This window comes from Schistocerca cancellata, chromosome 2, assembly GCF_023864275.1.
Source record: "Schistocerca cancellata isolate TAMUIC-IGC-003103 chromosome 2, iqSchCanc2.1, whole genome shotgun sequence".
Lineage (NCBI taxonomy): Eukaryota > Metazoa > Arthropoda > Insecta > Orthoptera > Acrididae > Schistocerca > Schistocerca cancellata.
Genome location: NC_064627.1, coordinates 638,840,005 through 638,858,376, shown reverse-complemented (window position 1 = coordinate 638,858,376; position 18,372 = coordinate 638,840,005). Strand labels below are relative to the sequence as shown.

Here is an 18,372-nt window from a genome sequence, read left to right as displayed (position 1 = left end):
ATGGTGGGGAAATCTACTCGAAATATTATCCAAATTATCCTTCAGGTGCTCAGCCACAACAGCTGCTGAGCCAGGGGGCCTATAGAGACATCCAATTACCATGTCTGAGCCTGCTTTAACCGTGACCTTCACCCAAATTATTTCACATTTCGGATCTCCGTCAATTTCCTTCGATACTATTGCACTTCTTATCGTTATAAACATGCCTTCCCCTTCACTGTACAGCCTGTCTCTGTGGTAGACATTCCAATCTGAGTTTAGGATTTCATTACTGTTTACGTCTGGTTTCAGCCAACGTTCTGTCCCTAGTGCTATATGGGCATTGTGACCGTCTATTAATGAGAGCAGTTCTGGGACCTTTCTATAGACGCTCCTGCAGTTTACTATTAGCACACTGTTGCATTTTGCCTACTCCTACCTTGCCGCGTCTCAGGAGGTGTCTTGTCGAGCCTAGGGGGGGAATTCTCTAACCTAAAAAACCCCCATGTGCACTCCACACGTACTCTGCTACCCTTGTAGCCGCTTCTGGCATGTAGTGCATGCCTGACCTATTCAGGGGGACCCTACATTTCTCCACCCGATAGCAGAGGTCGAGAAATTTGCACCCCAGATCTCCGCAGAATCGTCTGAGCCTCTGGTTTAAGCCTTCCACTCGGCTCCAAACCAGAGGACCGCGATCAGTTCTGGGAACGATACTACAAATAGTTAGCTCTGATTCCACCCCAAGAGCGAGGCTTTCCGCCTTCACCAATTCCGCCAACCGCCTGTACGAACTGAGGATGACCTCTGAACCCAGACGGCAGGAGTCATTGGTGCCAACATGAGCACCAATTTGCAGTTGGGTGCACCCAGTGCTCTCTATCGCTGTCGGCAGGGCCTCCTCCACATCTCAGATGAGACCCATGCAACACACCACACTCCCCACTGCCGCTACACTCTGAGGCAGCAGCCTGAAGACGGCTGACCGCGGCCATCAACACGCTCAGCTCTATTAAAGACAGACATCACAAATTAAGAGATTTTTTTGCAGCAAGTGATAAAAAGTCAGGGGTTCACTAATGGAAGTTCTTAAGAATAATAACTAAGAACTTTGAGAAAAAATTAATGGAAAACAAGAACAAGTTTCAAGGGCTAAAAAAGAAACTTGTAGAATACAATATCTGGTGCAAAGAAAGAACAACAAATTTGTAGAAGCAGAATACAAAACAAGACAGCAAAATTAGAGAAACAAAAGGTGTCTGCCAGACAAATAAAGAATCATTAATTAAAATGATCAACAGAGTTCAAAGTCACTGTTACACCAAAATCTATCATGTAAGACTTCAGTGAATGCAAATACACTGATCAGCCTAGACGTTTTGACCACCTACCTGACAGCCAGTATGTTTACCTTTGGAATGGATATCAATGGCATCATGGCAGGGAAGCAATGAGGCTTTGAGAGGTTTCTGGAGGGAATTAGCACCACACCTGCACACACAAGTCACCTAATTCCCACAAATTCAACGAACGGGGGTGATGAGCTCTGAAGCCGCGTTCAATCACATCCCAAATGTTTTTGATCACATTCAAATCTAGTGAGTTGGGGGCCAGCACATCACCTGGAAATGCAACTGTGTTCCTCAAAACACTCTATAACACTTCTGTCCTGTGACATGGTGCATTATCTTGTTGAAAAATGTCACTGACATCGGGAAACATGATTGTCATGAAGGGGTGTACATGATCTGAAACTAGTGTACAGTACTGCTTGGTCCCATAGATGCCCACGAGTGTTCCTGAGAGCATTATGGAGCCACCACAGGCTTGTCTCTGAACCGGAGTACAGAAGTCAAGGAGCTGTTCCCCTGGAAGACAAGGAATTGCGCTCTCCCACCAGCACAATGAAAAAGGTATCGGCATTCACCAAACCATACATTGCCCTCCCACTGTACCAACATCCAGTGCCAGTGGTCACATGCCCATTTCAGTCATATTTGCTGACACTGTGGTGATAACATTGGCACATGCATGGGTCGTTGGCTGCGGAGGTCCATTGTTAGGAGTGTTCGGTGTAGTGTGTGTTCAGACAAACTTGTACTCTGCCCAGAATTAAAGTCTGATGTTAGTTCCACCACAGTTTTCTGCCTGCCCTGTTACACCTGTCTGCCCAGCCTATGACGTCTGACAACCGTAATGAGGGGTGGCTTGCCCAACCTCACCATGTCTGGACATGGTTTCACCTTGATTTCACAATGTATTGAAGGCACTCACCACAGCACTCATCAAACACCTGACAAGTCATGCAGCTTCCAAAATGCTCGTGCCAAGCCTCCAGGCCATCATGGTCTACCCTCAGTCAAACTCAGATTGTACACCGTGCATGCGTCTGCCTAGCAGTCATTCCTCACCAGTTGATGCTGCTATTGCCTGGACAGGTTTATATTGATGTAGACTGGTGGTCATAACGTTTTGGCAGATAAGTGTATATGTACAGTTTCCAAAACTGGTAATAATTCATATGGCAGAGGTAGCCTAAATGGTTTTTCTAGGTTATATTTCCATCCAAGATCACAATTTTCTATTCTGTTCATTATTTTTTGTAAGTTCTCAGTAGTAACTGATGAAAATATAATTGCAACAGTGTTAAGAACTGCCACACTGAGTGATACCAGATGACAGTGAGTTCTCTCAAGGTTCAGGAGGTAACAGTTTGTCAGTAGTAACTGATGATACTGATCATTAGTATATGGCTGTCAACCTATCACAGCTATACGAAGGAAAGAACAATGAACATGACAGTCTAATGACTATCAATCTCATTGGAAGTTCCAGGCCTTTTATAGGATGTTTCCTCTCACCATACTCGGATTACTAAGTTCTCTGAACAACTTACTAGAGCCTCAGTGGATGAATGTGTTCATTGATATCTGTTAAAGAGGTGATCAATGACACCAAAATGAGGGTGCTGTGAATCTTTGGAAGGCATAGTAATAAACAAGACTCACAGGTATTAAAGATTCTATTCACCATCAATACTTTTTTGTAACAGTATAATACATTTCTCACTTCAAACTTTGAGTTGTTATTTTCTACCACACCAATATCTGTTCCATCAGTTAAGCTAGATCCAATTCCTTATACTACACATTCAGTCACCACCTCCTCTCAGCAGGCAAGAGAACTGAATCTGCACATTTCGATAAAGCTTGGACAGAGGTGCTTGTAAACAATGAGCCACTTTGGACATAGACTTCTTTAGTAATGGTTGTAAACACTGAACCACCTATGATGGAAAGTTATAATTACTTTTTAGAACACCAGAACTTGTTTTCATCACTTCATAGCCCATGCCCAAATTAGGATGCACGTGTCATAAATTACCCGCTGCTTTAAATATACACACATTTACAAGCAACTCATTCTTATCTCAAATGTGTTTATTTTTACACTGACTAGGAGATCAAAATTGGGAAGCATAATAACAATGGTATGCCCGTAGCTAATTTCACTTCTGGTACAGCCACAGGATCAAACATAAGATAAAATTTGGTTTAAGAATATGCAAAAGTCTTATGAAGATTATCCATGCAGAAGATACTAGAAAGAAAAGTCTATTGGAGGAGAGAGTAAAATGAAAGTGAGTATCAAACTAGCAAGAATAAAACAGAAAAGATTCAGATATACATCAATTTTTAAAAATAACAGGAGGAACAATCAGACTCTTACCTGTGGGAATGTGCATTATCATTTTCAGTCTTATTTGGCTGTGGAGCAGATTTTGAATTTTCTGCTGGCTTGTTATCTAATGTTGCTGGCCTTTTCCCTCTTGAAATTCCATGTTGGTTATTAATTATTGTTTTCTCCTCCTTCTTTGCTTTAGTTTTGTTTGTCTGTGATGAAATTTGTTTTCTTTCACTGATGGCACTTTTAACCCTGTAAGGAAAGGGAAATGGATTAACATACATTTCAGTCTGTTCTTTCTCTGACCTACAAGGACATAAATGTGTGTAATAGAGAAATTTTTGGAATCTATTAAACTGATTGCTGCACTACATGTGCCGAAAAATCAATTACATATTTAATGAGAAAAGCAAGAATAAATAAATGTAAATTATTTAAATAAGATGAAATCCAATTTAAAAAGTACATCTATGTAATTATAAAAAAATCATTAGTTTATATATAATACATAATAACAATTGTATGTAATTGCCTACAAGTGTATAAAATTCTAAAGACAGAATCATAAAAAGTGGATGATATATTCAGTATGTCTTGTGGTTCATTAGTGAACATTCAGTGTTGGGTACACTATTACACATACTGTAAGAGGTAAAGTGGTATGTTTCAGTAAAAGCATTTTGTATTCAAGATGAAACGTGTGTGTAAATTTTCAAGGCAACATCTGAGCCAAAACTACTGGGTTATGGATTGGGTCACTGCTTATAAAGTTCATACATTGCCAATTAAAATTATTTCAGAGATTTTCCATATTATTGTGGATGTCCTCCACAGCTGGCGTAGTTCTGTGATGGAATTGCGACAAGACAATTAAATTGATATTGATGTGGCGAGTTTTCACCATGGAGGGCGTGTGGTGTAGCAGAATTGAACGCGCTCAAGTAGTGCATGCGCAGCGCCAAGTGAATCCGCCACACATGTGCTGGTGGGGCCTCAAATACCAGAGCTCATGGAGCTTTCACTGCGAATTTCTTTCCTGAGGTGTAAACATCACTGCTGACATTTGTTGTTAACAACTGAGAGGTCTTGCAGATGAAATCCAAGAACAGTGACCAGAAGGACTACATGAAATTATGCCCATGATAATGCCTGCCCACATTTTGCTAGAATGACAAAAAACTCTATACAGAGAGCAACTTGGAAGTCATTCCACATCCACCTTTTTCACCTGATTTTGCACCTTCAGATTTTCACCTTTTCTGCTCTCTGTCAAACAACCTTTAAGGAACTTAATTTCCAGATAAAAATGTGCTGCCAACATAGATCGACGAGTTCCTCGCCTCAAAACCATGTGATTTCCACAGTTGCTGAATCAAAAAGTTATCCCAGCATTGACTGACTGTTGTAAATAGTGAGGGAGAATATATTATTGATGACTAAAGTCTCTGTTATGTGTATCTGTTGCGTTTATTAAACTTATGGAAAAATGCTATGAACTTGTGCATCAAGGTAATAATTAAAAGTTGTGTAGAGAAAATTATTGGAGCATTTCCCATAAATCCAGTTTTACCATGTTTCAAAGAACTTTCTCCAGTGGGACACTGAGTGCTGACTACAAATCAACTGTAAGATAATCTACCAACGTGTTTCTTGAAGTCAAGTGGTTTTTAATCCTGTCATCAACTCACCTCCAAAATGGCTGTATGATTATGAGCTGAAATGCCAGAAGAAGAAAAATATTGTCCTGGATGTATGCCCAAGAGACACTGGAATAATAGACAGGCAGTTTGTGCAACTAACTACCAACAAATGTTACCTTGTGGTTGGTGACTGACAAACTAAAATCCTGCAAACACTGAAGATGATATGGATACATGAAATATCTTGCAGTATTGCATTAATTATTGGTCAAGAATAGAAGCAAATCCTCATAAGGGTGGCTCCCCAACCACTATCCCATTAGCTCTTGCGGGGAGGGGGGAACAACAACACAGTGTAGTCAGGTGTTTTCCTTCAGGAAACTGATTTAAAAGTTGGTAATACATAGGTTTTTAACAGGGTCAGAACTGGATCTTTTTTTTGGTTACTTACAAGTGGGCATTCATCATCAAAAATATTAAACATACTCCATACTCCCATGTCTTGCCCCACCCCCCTCCCCACTTCCCCATAGAAATATCGTATGGATGCTCTAGAATCCTGTTCTACCTTGATTGATTATTTGTGGTGTTATCAATCCTGTCTCTGAAATACAACAACACAAAGCAAAGGTTGGATATTCAGGTCCTTTGATACACCTGTGCAGCTTTGCTTTCATTACCACTCACATCATCAGAGATAAAAATATTATCTATGTGCTCGAAAAATGAAAATACCACCTAAACTCAAAAAGAACATTTATTGGGTGATTCACTACTGTTCCATACATTGAAATGTTGAAAGTAGACTGAACTCAAACATACATGAATGTGTCCACAGCGAAACATCCCATCAATAATGTAATGGGAGAAACAGCAAATATACTTGTATGAATAATATCAGTCAATATTGAACAATACAAATTTTAATTGCTGGTCATGAATTTGGAATTTATCTCAAAATGCAACTGAATATAAACTATCATTAACAGATCGAATTGAAAGATTTTCCAACATACATTTATTTGGATGATTTTTCTTGTTTTGGTGTGATGAGCCCACCAGTAAAGTTTTTAAAACTACTTTTGATATGCCTTATATACATATGAATACTACATCACAGTGAAAAGTTCTAAATTACCCCAAGGAAGCTCTTGAACAAAATAAAAATAGTTATGGTGTGTGATAGGGAAGACTTTCAATACAGAGAAAACATCCTGAAATTTGCCATAAGCAATTTGGAGAAACTACAGAAAAATTAAATATGGATGATGGAAGACAATTTGAACACTGGTTTTCCCTAATGGAATGACAAGTGTCATAACCAAAGCACCACCGTGCCCAGTATGTTAGCTGAATACACAAGAGTCTTGACTTCCAACCAGGGACAACATTGCATAGACCATAAGTGGCCTAAAGAATATTATGGCTTTGAAAGAAGGTGGTGTTGCAGCCAAGGTGATAAAAGTGGTACAGGACAAGGTGGCAGACAATGTGACCAAGGTTATCTGCCAGATTTTGAGTACAAAAAAGTCAGCACAAGGATGAAAGAATGTGTCCACGGAGCCTTTCACAGTGGAAAACTTCAATGAAATCTTCTCAGGGATGGAAGAATGTGATCATAGTGCAGCATCTGGAAATCTGGAACCTTCCAGAGAGTGCCAGAGTGATGCATGCATGGAAGGCATGTTGAGCAGCTGTGTCCCACCATTCTGTCATCAAAGAAGTGGTCAAAATTAGAATAAATAGCAACAATTTTAACAGAGATCAGGTATACACATTTATTAGGGCATGGGGTTGGGCTTGGGCTTTGGACATCAAGCGAAAGCAAAGACATGGGCTTGTAGGGGTGCTGACTTATAAGAAATATTGGGGGGGGGGGGGGGGGGGGACCATACTAGGGGTCTTGCCTGGGTTATTTTCTAAATTTTAGATGAAAAATAGTGAGTTTTAAAGTTTTTTATGCATTTTAGAGACATATGATCAACATTAGAACCCCAAAAACTGGACTCTTAATAGCCCGACACTCTGGGAAACTCAACAAGCATGGCACATTTTTTGGCTTTGAAAAAAGAAGCAAAACGTAAACATGCATGGTATTTTTGTAAAAAGTTAATTTAATTTACAGTAATAATCATCTTTATTGCAGAGCAGTGAATATATAGCTCTGAAAAGCCTGAAATTACATTTAAATAAACCCTAAACTGTCATTAAAAGAAGAAAACATAAAATATTGCTGTCGCACAGTAATAGCACTTTGATTAATAAGTGAAATAGTTCATTTAAGCTTACTCTGAATAAGGCTCAGGGTTCATTAAATAAAAACAATATCTCAAACTTAATGCTTTAATACAGTTCATAAAGTTAATACAGTGTGCCTAATACTTTCAGCCAAAAAGTATGTAAATAGCGGGTTTTAATTTGGTCTTACACCCTAAAAATATTTAAGTATTTGAAAATACCAATACAGTACTATAGTAATATAGTAATACAGTACTAAATTAGTAGTAATATTTCAAAACTGAAAATTTAACATTATGTATGTATTTAATTCTCTATTTCATAAAGATTTTTAATATTGCTCTAAATGCCATTATTAGGGCTAGAGTGTCTTTAGAAAGGTGCAAATGTCAACCATCTGACTGGATTACTGAATATGGGGTCATTGATGACTGGTCAGATATCCAATTCATCCAAAACATCTTGGTGGGCATGAAGAACAGCCAAGTTGTCCCACTGTTAATTGGAGATATGACTTCATATGTCTAAAGGCGCTAAATGACCGTTGTGCTGTTGCTGTTGTGATTGGAACTACTTGGAGAAGCTCAATGCACTTCATTACTTCACACAACGTTTCTCCAACTGCAGGCTCTTGTGTAATATACTTTCTTACATCATGCATTTTTTTTTAAGAGCAGTTGTTTTTTTATTAGCAACATTGGCTAACATATTCAAGCGTAAGCACAGTCTCTCAATGTCTAGGTCATTTTTTAAAAACTCAGTTGATTTTTCCAAATTTGTTTCACCTCTGTTTAGTAAAAAAAAGCACTCTTGTTCAACTGCAATGATCTGTGTGAGTCCAGTTGAAGCAAAGTAAAGCATGATTACAACATTTCACAAACTTCAATGTATATAGCTTTGTAGTATTCCTTTGGGGTTTTGAAAATGTGTGGTGAGCTGGCTTCATTGTTTTCATACTTCTTTGGTACACTTCAATTCCGAGGAAGTGAAGGATCATCAACTTGTGGAGGTTTTATTTCTAAACATAATTCCCAAAAGTGTTCAAAACTATCACACCTTCCATTCAATATACAAATCAAGCCCTCATATATTTTTTCTGTATCAGCAACACTTAGATGAGGGCATTGAATTTTTTCATTGACATCCTCTACTTGGTTCATAGCATGGTAATGAAGACATAAAAAGAAATAAGTCTTGAATTGCAACATTCACTCATGGTAGCCTGCACATTTGTAACCTGCCTCTATTTTACCCTCTGCAGAAAATTTTTCAAAAAACTCGACATTTTCTTCAAAGTTTTTCAATATTCTCGAGATACTAGAAGCTCGCATAGTCCATCGAGTTGAGCAAAGGGGTCGTAGACCAGCTTGGTCGTTGGTGCTCTCACATTACTTGTTTTCAGTTAACCTGCTTACTACCATAATAATTATTTGTTTTAACTCATTACTGAATGTATTTTAAAAGGTAACTATTGTTAAACAAGGAAAATAAAGAATTCCAACATAATTTTGTGATTTTACAAAGTATAATATAATTAATAATTTTCTTAAATTATTGGGGGGGGCACCACCCCTTCAAACAAATTTTTGAGGGGGCTCAAACCCCCTCAGGTCCCATGGAGTCGGCACCTGTGTGGGCTTGACGTTTGTGGGGAGGCAGGAGCAGCAGTTTTAAACATGATGCAGGCCCCTCATGCCATGCTGGTCCTACTGCAGGATGGAGCTGCTAGGTGCTGTGCAACTCGAATTCCATGCATGTGTCACTCTGGCCCTTTCTGGAAAGTTCCAGACACTACCATTACTTCTGTATAAGCAGGACACCATGCCAGACCCAGCAGTCAGTGATTTTAACTCCTGATGGCAACAGCAGAGACAGCTATTGAAAGCTCAAGTGTTTTATTTGAAGGGAAGAATGTGATCATAGTGCAAAAACATAAGAATAGGGATAAAAGGGATGAAAACAATTATGGAGGAATATTGCTACTAGAGGTCAGCTACAAGGTGTTGTTGCATCTCACCTTGAAGAGAGTAGAAGAACAGATAGACTGCAAAGTTGGAGACTATTAGATGAGCTCTGCAAAGGTAAAAGGATGTGTAGAACAGACCTATACCCTAAAGAACCAATAGTAACACGACATTAAAGAACAAAGAGATGATGGCAACCTTGATGGACTTCACTAAGGCATATGACTCCACTGACAGGCAGCCTCTTGAAAAAATTCTGAAGAACTGAGGATTAGATGGCACTATATGATAACTAATAACTGAAATTATGACAGACACAAAGGCAAGGGTAAGGTTCAGAGGAGCACTATCAGGAGAGTTTGAAACCAAGAGTGATGTCAAACAGGGAGGCAGAACATCACCAAAATTTTGTTCAACATAGCACTGGAACAAGTGAACACACAGTCGAGAGCATGAATACCAAAAATGTGCATGGAGACAAAAAGGATGACAGACCTAGCCACTGCAGACATAGTGACAATCAGTGAAGGAACTGCAAGGAAACAACTCAACAATATATGAAGATAAGTAATTAAATTCTGTAATAGCAGTCAATTAAGTTAATAAGAATGTTAATTAGTGCCTATTTCATCTTATCTTTTGAAGGCTTCACTTGTTTCAATGTATTTCTCAAAAATAAATACATAAATAAATCTCACGGGCCAGTTTCCATGTGCTTTAGACATAATTTTCATATAAACTAAAGACATTTGCATAAGTATTAAGTGAAGAACTTAGGTAATTTTCATTACATGCACATTTAGTAGTGCCATACCTACTACAGGAATTTCCGTATTGTGCATACGCAATCTTAAGCCTACTTTTTCAGGTACACAAGTTCTAAATTTTAATGTTATTTTCAGTGCATTACGTTACCATATTAATAGTATAGACATATACTAAGTGTTCCACACAATCTTAGTGACTCTTGCGATTTGTAGTTAATAGAATATTTCTGTTATTGTGTAGATAAATTTTTTAAAAAGATTGCAAACAATCATGAGGGAGAAGTTCAAATGGCTCTGAGCACTATGGGACTTAACATCTGAGGTCATCAGTCCCCTAGAACTTAGAACTACTTAAACCTAACTAACTTAAGGACATCACACACATCCATGCCCGAGGCAGGATTCGAACCTGCGACCGTAGCGGCCGCGCGGTTCCAAACTGAAGCACCTAGAACCGTATGGCCACACCGGCCGGCGAGGGAGAAGTGTTTGAGCTGTTATAGGAAAATTAGTTCTGGGGTTCTATGCAGCTGTTGTGACAGATAGTTACATTGGGATGAATTTAGTGGCATGGGAATCTGGGAAGTAACTGGGTCTGTTGCATGGTATTGCAAAGTATGTTCAAGGGATAGGAAAGTAGCTGAACAGTAAGGGAAGATTAGGGCCCTTAAGACTGAACTTGATAGTGCTAGGGAGGAACTGATGAGGTTATGGAGGGAGAAGGGTGAAGACAGGAGCCACCGGAAGAGTATCTGAAATTTTCATCATTGGCACAAACAACACATTTGCCTTGCTATCTCTGTTAACAGGGAACAGGCTCAGGTAGACGTAAGTGTAGTTAATACTCAACAGACTGTCACCAGGAAACTGACTGTTTCAAACCATTTAGGAAAGTTCTGTTGTTAGGAAGGGGCCAGGGAAGAGGTGTGGGCCAGACCTTACAGGAAAAATTAGGTGACAGATACCAGGTCACAAGTTTTTTCAAGCACAGAGCATTTTTTAGTCAATTGATATAGGGTGTAGGATCATTGTGCAAGGGTTTTACAAAGCAAGATCATGTCATGGTTTGGGGTGGAGCAGGAAACAGTATGTATAGGGATCAGAGCTACAACACTGAGCATGACCTGGTAAAAACAGCATATGCAATGAACCATACAAATTTGGCTTGGTCACTGCTTACTTTCGGTACAATCAGCCCCAAATAAGCAACTCTACCAGGAGGGTCAATATGGAATCAGATCAGCTGCTTTGGGCAGCTACTTTGTCAGGCATAGGTTTGGTTCCTGTTGATGCTATTGGTAATTGGGACTCCACAAGGCATGGCCTGCATCTCAGTAGGAAAGAGAAGGGTAAACTGGCTGAGAAGATAGCAAAATCTTTAATGGAAGGGGGGGGGGGGGCACTGAAACTCATGGGAGTACCTCTTTTTTAGGCTAAGATCAGTGTCCAATGATTCTGCACTGAATGAAATTACACTTAATGAGAAGCTCAGACATCCATGTACTAGAGATGTTAAAGTATCACACAATTCTCATAAAAGTACAGTTTTAACGTAATAGTAGTATATCACGAGATTCTCATAGAAGTACAGTGAAAAAAATGTCTGTATATAGCATCAGAATATCAGTGGATCAAAAAACAAATTGGCTGAGATTCTTGTTGGTTTAGAAGATTTAGAAAGTGGCAGTGGAACAGATGTACTATGCCTGTCTGAACATCATATAGTCACATATACAGAAAAGGTAAATGTAGGTCGATGTAAGATTTCAGTAAGTGTAAGTGAGACATTATGGAGAGAGGGTTGCCATATATGTTAAAGTTATCACAATGTGGAAAATTTAGAAACTAAAAAATTTTATGTAGAGCGACATACAGAAGTAAGTGTCTGTGAGCTTAAACCAAATAATGGTACTTTTACAAACTGTAGCTGTGCATATGTCTCCATTGGGAAATTTTCAATCATTTCTGAAAAACTTGCTATGTGTCAGACAGCGGGAAGATGATTATTTTTTGTGGGGATTTCAATGTAGATTTTGTGATAGAGTCTGACAGAAAGCATGATCTTGAAGTATCACTTTGTCCTTTCAATTTAACACAGTTCTTGATTTTCCTACTCGGGTAGTATAGGAAAGCAGCACATAGATAAATAATATTTTTATGGACCAAGATAAATTTAATCAAACAGAAACTTTTCCTGTTAAGAATGATGCACAGCTAGTGACAGTATGTGACATAGGTCCATACAGTAATGTGAAACAGTCCTTCAAAACAGTGTGTTCAGTTAACTGCAAATTTTATGGAAATCTTGCAACAGTTAGACTGGGATGAGGTGTACAGGGAACATGATCCTAATTTAAAGAAACTTTCTAACAAGCCATGGCTTACTAAAGGGTAAAAATATCTTGTAAACAGAAAAGGGAAATTTATCTTATAGTTAGAAGGAGTAATAATCCAGAACCAGTCACAAATTATAAAATTACTGCACTGTATTAAAAAAAAAGTTATTAAAATCCAGAAATATGTGCATTATGCCTAATATTAGTACCTCTGATAATAAATTAAAGCATTTTGGAATACTGTTAAAAGGGAAATGGGGCAACTGAGAGCACAGAAAGACTGTACATCTATCAAACTCAATGAAAAATTTGTTAACAAAAAGTCAGAAGTAGAAAATATTTTTAATAATAATTTTTTAAGTGTTGTAGGGAAAATAGGATCCAGATGTTCCTTAGAATCTGCAAGGCTATACATGGAAGAGGCAGTACCTAAGCAATTTGATAAAATTGAAATTCAGTCCACCTCTCCCCTTGAAATTAGGAAAATAATAAGTCACTCAAAAGAAAAATCTCGCATGAAATTCATGTCATTTCCAACAGAGCACTAAAAGCTTGTTCCCAACAGGTGAGCAGGATTCTCAGACACATACTAGTAGCTCAAACAAACAGGCATTTTTCTGGAGAGACTGAGATATGCTATTGTTAAACCATTGCATAAAAAATGGGATAGGTCTGATGCTAACAACTACCACCCAATCTCACTTCTGACAACTTTATCCAAAATTCTTGAGAAGTAACGTATTCAAAAGTAGCTTCACAAATTTGTAAAAATGAAGTACTAACAAAATGTGATTTGGTTTTGAAAAAGGCTTTTCAACAGAAAATGCTAAATATGCTTTACTGATCAAATATTAAATGCTCTGGATAAATGAAAATCACACATTGGGATTTTTGGTGTTTTCTCACAGGCCTTTGACAGTATGAATCATGAAATTCTTATAGATAAGTTAAGTATTGAGGCATGAGTGAGACAGTGCACAAATGGTTTAATTCATAATTAACTGGAAGAATGCTGAAGGTTGAAATTAACAGTACAAACAGTCTGTAAAAATCAGCAGAGTTCTCTAACTGGGAAGGTCACAAGAATGGTGTTACAGAGGGTTGAGTCTTGGGTCCCTATTGCTCTTAATATATATTAATGATTTGCCACTCCATATTCATGAAAATGCCAAGGTAGTTCTTTTTGATGATGATACAAGTATAGTAATCATGCCCAAAAAACAAGAATCAGTTGAGGAAATTGTAAATAATGTCTTTCAGAAAATTATTAAGGGTTTCTTTGCAAATGGACTCTCACTAAATTTTGATAAAACACAGTATATACATTAAATGGCATAACACCATTGATAAATATAGACTCTGAACAGAAGTCTGTTGCTAAGACAGACTATTCAAAATTTCTGGGTGTTATGCATTAATGAGAAATTGAACAGGAAGAAACATATTGATGACTTGCTGAAATGTTTAGGTTCAGCTACTTATGTTATAATGGTTATTGTAAATTTTGGTGATAAACGTATCAGCAAATTAGTCTACTATGCCTATTTTCATATGGCATCATATTTTGAGTAATTTACCATTAAGAGAAACAGTAGTCATTGCACAAAAGTGTGTAATCAGAATAATAGCTGGAGCCCAACCAAGATCATCTTGCAGACATTTATTTAAGGAGTTTGGGATAATCACAGTACCTTGGCAATACATATTGTCACTTAGGAATTTTTTTATTAATAACCCATTCAAATTCAAAAATAATAGCAAAGTGCATAGCTACAACACCACAAGAAAAGATTATCTTCACTATTCTGGGTTAAATCTGACTTTGGAACAGAAAGGGGTGAATTATACTGCCAAATAAATCTTTGGTCATCTACCAAATAGCATTAGAAGAGATACAAACAATAAAATTAATATATCTACATATGCAAAGATTAGACACTACAAAGCAACAGTGAGAATTGTGGTACTATGCAGCTGAGACAAAAACACTAGGAAGACATGGTGCAAAACTACTACAGGAAAGACAGACAAAAATACTGAGACCATAAGAGAGATGGATGTGAAGACCTAGGGAAAAACTTAACAAGAGCCTGAGAATATTATCATGAGAAATTAGACTGAGAAAAACAAAATTTGTGGGACATGTGATCAAAATTAATATTGATACACTACCCAAAAGACAAGAATAAATACAGGAAACAAGTGAGTTGCTGAACACAAGAAGGATTGGTCCAAATTGAGGATTAAAGTGGAATGTAAGAAAAACTGGAGAGTACACACTGACCAGTACATCACAGACAAGAGAGGAAGATATTGCAGATCTGAGAAAGTTGATGACAAAAAAATTGTGGGAAAATAAGAAGAAAATGCAATCCTAAACAGAGCTACCCATGGTCCTACACAGGCTACTACAAGAGAAGCAGAAAATCCCATCATTATTTTTAGAATGGAATATTATGCACTAAAGTATCGATTCCTTGGCTATCTATTGCTTTTAATCTTGCATAGAGAAAGGAGTCAGAGGGTAAATGGGGGGGGGGGGGGGGCAGCAGAGATACAAGGAGGTGAAAGGTTTGGGTAATGTGTGTACAAGTTTTGATTAAAGGAGGAATGTCATGGAAAATGATGGGACTAAGAGTAAGGGACAGATAATCAGATGGGGACTAACAGATTCTATGATAAAGGTGATTTTACCACAGAATTTGCAAAAGAAATCTCTCAGAATAAATGCCATCAGTTGTTGCAAAACAAGTAACTATCAGTGTTATCTCAGCAAACAACTCTACCTTCCACTGTGATGTGAAAGGAGGCCTGTTAAAGCAAACCATTAAAAAATGTGGATGTCACTGATTCCATCCCTATGTCTACGAAACTATTTAGTCTATGTCACTCAAAGATCCATGCCACAGTGCAATAATAAAGTAAATGTGTTGAATGGTCAATGAACATCAAAGTGAGAAACCCTGTAAGACAAATAATATGTTACCTTCAGCATCTGAGACTCCTGTGTATAAAAGTACACATCTAAGGCCCATGACTTTCTTTAACAGAACTTAAGTTACTTTTGTTTCTTGCCATGTGATGCCCAGTATGGAAAGAGAAAAGAAAAAAAAAAAAAAAAAATGCGCAGGTATTATGACCAGAGTCTCACGCAATTAAAAAGTTGTTGGCGCAAATAACAATAACACCTTCAGCTACTTTCCATAGTAAAATTTTTCTGCGTATTCTCCACAAAGCAACCTTACACTTTCATAAATCTCATCCAAAAGCTGGAAAAACAGACATAAAATAATAATAGAGGAGCTATAGGATATTTATGATTTGAAACACCAAAATGGTACATTTCATATGTATAAGTGTAGTTTATTTAAATCACTTCAGACAATATCTGGTATGGTTTCCTCAACAAGGACACCACCAACTATCTGGCTTCTTCTCATTAAACACATGTATATATGAAACTTACAGGAACATGAAAACTATGTGCTATACTGAGACTCAAACTCTGACACTTTTCCCTTCATGGGTAATTTCTCAACTGACTGAACTATCCAGGCACAACTCACGAGCTGACCTCACAGCTCTACTTTCGCCAATACCTCTCTACTACTTTAAAAAACTTCATAGAAGTTCTCCTGCACACCTTTTGGGACTAACACACCATGAAAAAATAACTTAGCCACAGCCTAGATGATTGTTTTCAGAATGAATTCATAGACACTCTTTTAGTCAGTCAAAATATAACATTCACTATTACTCTTCATAAACATTGTTTCAAATATGTAAGCATATAAATGTAAAAAATGTAATGGTATACATGAATATATTGATACATACCCAGTGTTGGGAGATTTCTTCACATCTGGCTCAGATCGCTGTGATATTTTCTTTGCACTTGATTTGCTTCTGGTACTGGTAACATTACTTCTATTGCACTGAGTGTTATTGGACGGTGATTTCTGTCTTGGAACTAATGTATCCTGCTGACCTTCAGAAAAGTTACAAATAATTATCTTAGATATGGTAAGAATTACTAAAACAGGAACCAATAACAATAAGCATGGTTGGAGCAAAGTGCATCAAAGCACATTAGGTATGGTGTGAACTCTGTGCGAACAGCTTAACATTTTGTATTACATCTATTGATGGCCAAATTAATTTTGTACATTTGTCACAGCATTATCAGTGAAAGAAGGTAATTCTAAAATGAGTGGAGGGTACTAAAGAAAATTACTGTTTTAGCATATGTGTAAAAATGGATTAGTGTTCATCATAAATGTATTATATTTCATTAATAAAAGGTTAACACATTCTGCTAATTGATGAATACAGGTATTTGATGAGGCTATATTTCAATCAGTATTTAGAGTCAGTGTTCCAGTCAGTGACAGAATGATCCTAAGTGCACACACAATTTTAGACTCCTTAGATAATCTCTGGAAGGAAGTGAATGGCACCAATATTCTATGAGAATCTCCTCTCAACTGTAAGTAGGGAACATCAATATCATCCATTACATAATGTAGCCCCAAGGGTTGTAGAGAGCAACAGCAATTCGACTGCTAAATGCAGAGGAGAGAGCGGTTTGGTGAAAAGAGTATAGTGAAGACCTCTGTGAAGGGGAGGACTTGTCTGATGATGTGATAGAAAAAGAAACTGGAGTCAGTTTGGAAGACATTGAGGATATCGTATTAGACAGAATTTAAAATAGCTCCTGAAGACTTGGGATCAAATAAAGCAGAGGGGATATACAACATTCCATTGGAAGTCTTACAATCATTGCGGGAAGTGGCAATCAAACAACTACTCAAGTTGGTGTGTAGAATTTATGGAGACTGATGGTATACCATTAGAGTATTGGTAAAATATAATACACACAATTCTGAGGATAGCAAAGGCTGATAAGTGTGAGAACTACTGCACAATCAGACTAACCGCTCACACATCCAAGATGCTGTCAAGAATAATATACAGAAGAATGGAAAAGAAAATTGGGGATCTGTTTTATGATGATCAGTTTGACTTTGGGAGACGTAAATGCACTAATGAGGCAGTTCTGACTTTGCATTTGATAATGGAAGCATGACTGAAGAAAAATTAAGACACACTCATACGATTTGTCATCTAGAAAAAGCACTTGACAATGTAACATGAGGCAAGATGTTAGAAATTCTGAAAAAAAAGAAAAAAATAGGAGTAAGTTATAGCCTACAAGAAAAGACAGGATATCTGTGTGTGTGTGTGTGTGTGTCTGTCTGTGTCTGTCTGTCTGTCTGTGTGTGTATAGAAAGAACCAAGAAGGAACAATAAGATCAGATGACCAAAAGTGAAGTACTTGGATTAAAAATGATGTAAGACAGAGATGCAGCCTTTCATTCCTCCTGTTCAATTTATACATCAAAGATGCAATGACAGAAATAAAACACAGGTTCAAGGGAGGGATTAAAATTCAGTGTGAAATTATGTCAATGACAAGATTCACTGATAACATTCCTCAGTGAAACTGAGGAAGAATTACAGGATCTGTTGAATGGAATGAACCATCTAATGAGTACAGAGTAAGGATTAAGAATAAACTGGAAAAATATCAAAGTAATGAGAAGCAGCAGAAATGAGAGTAGCAAGAAACTTAGCATAAAAACTGGTGATCACGAGGTAGATGAAGTTAAGAAATTCTGCTGCCTTGTAAGCAAAATAACACACAATGGGTCAAATAAGGAGGACATCAGAAGCAGACTATCACAGGCAAAATGGGCATTCCTGG

General features: G+C 37.6%; 1 protein-coding gene across 1 annotated transcript in view; it reads right to left on the bottom strand.

Moving 5' to 3' along the window:
• LOC126162311 (uncharacterized) overlaps nt 1-18,372 on the bottom strand; it is a 355,605-nt gene that overhangs the window by 160,572 nt on the left and 176,661 nt on the right. Inside the window, exons 5-6 of the mRNA XM_049918734.1 lie at nt 16,446-16,596; nt 3,709-3,915 (exon numbers count right to left, since the gene is read on the bottom strand). Of these exons, the coding sequence (XP_049774691.1) occupies nt 3,709-3,915; nt 16,446-16,596 (358 nt within the window). The remainder of the gene's footprint in view (nt 1-3,708; nt 3,916-16,445; nt 16,597-18,372) is intronic.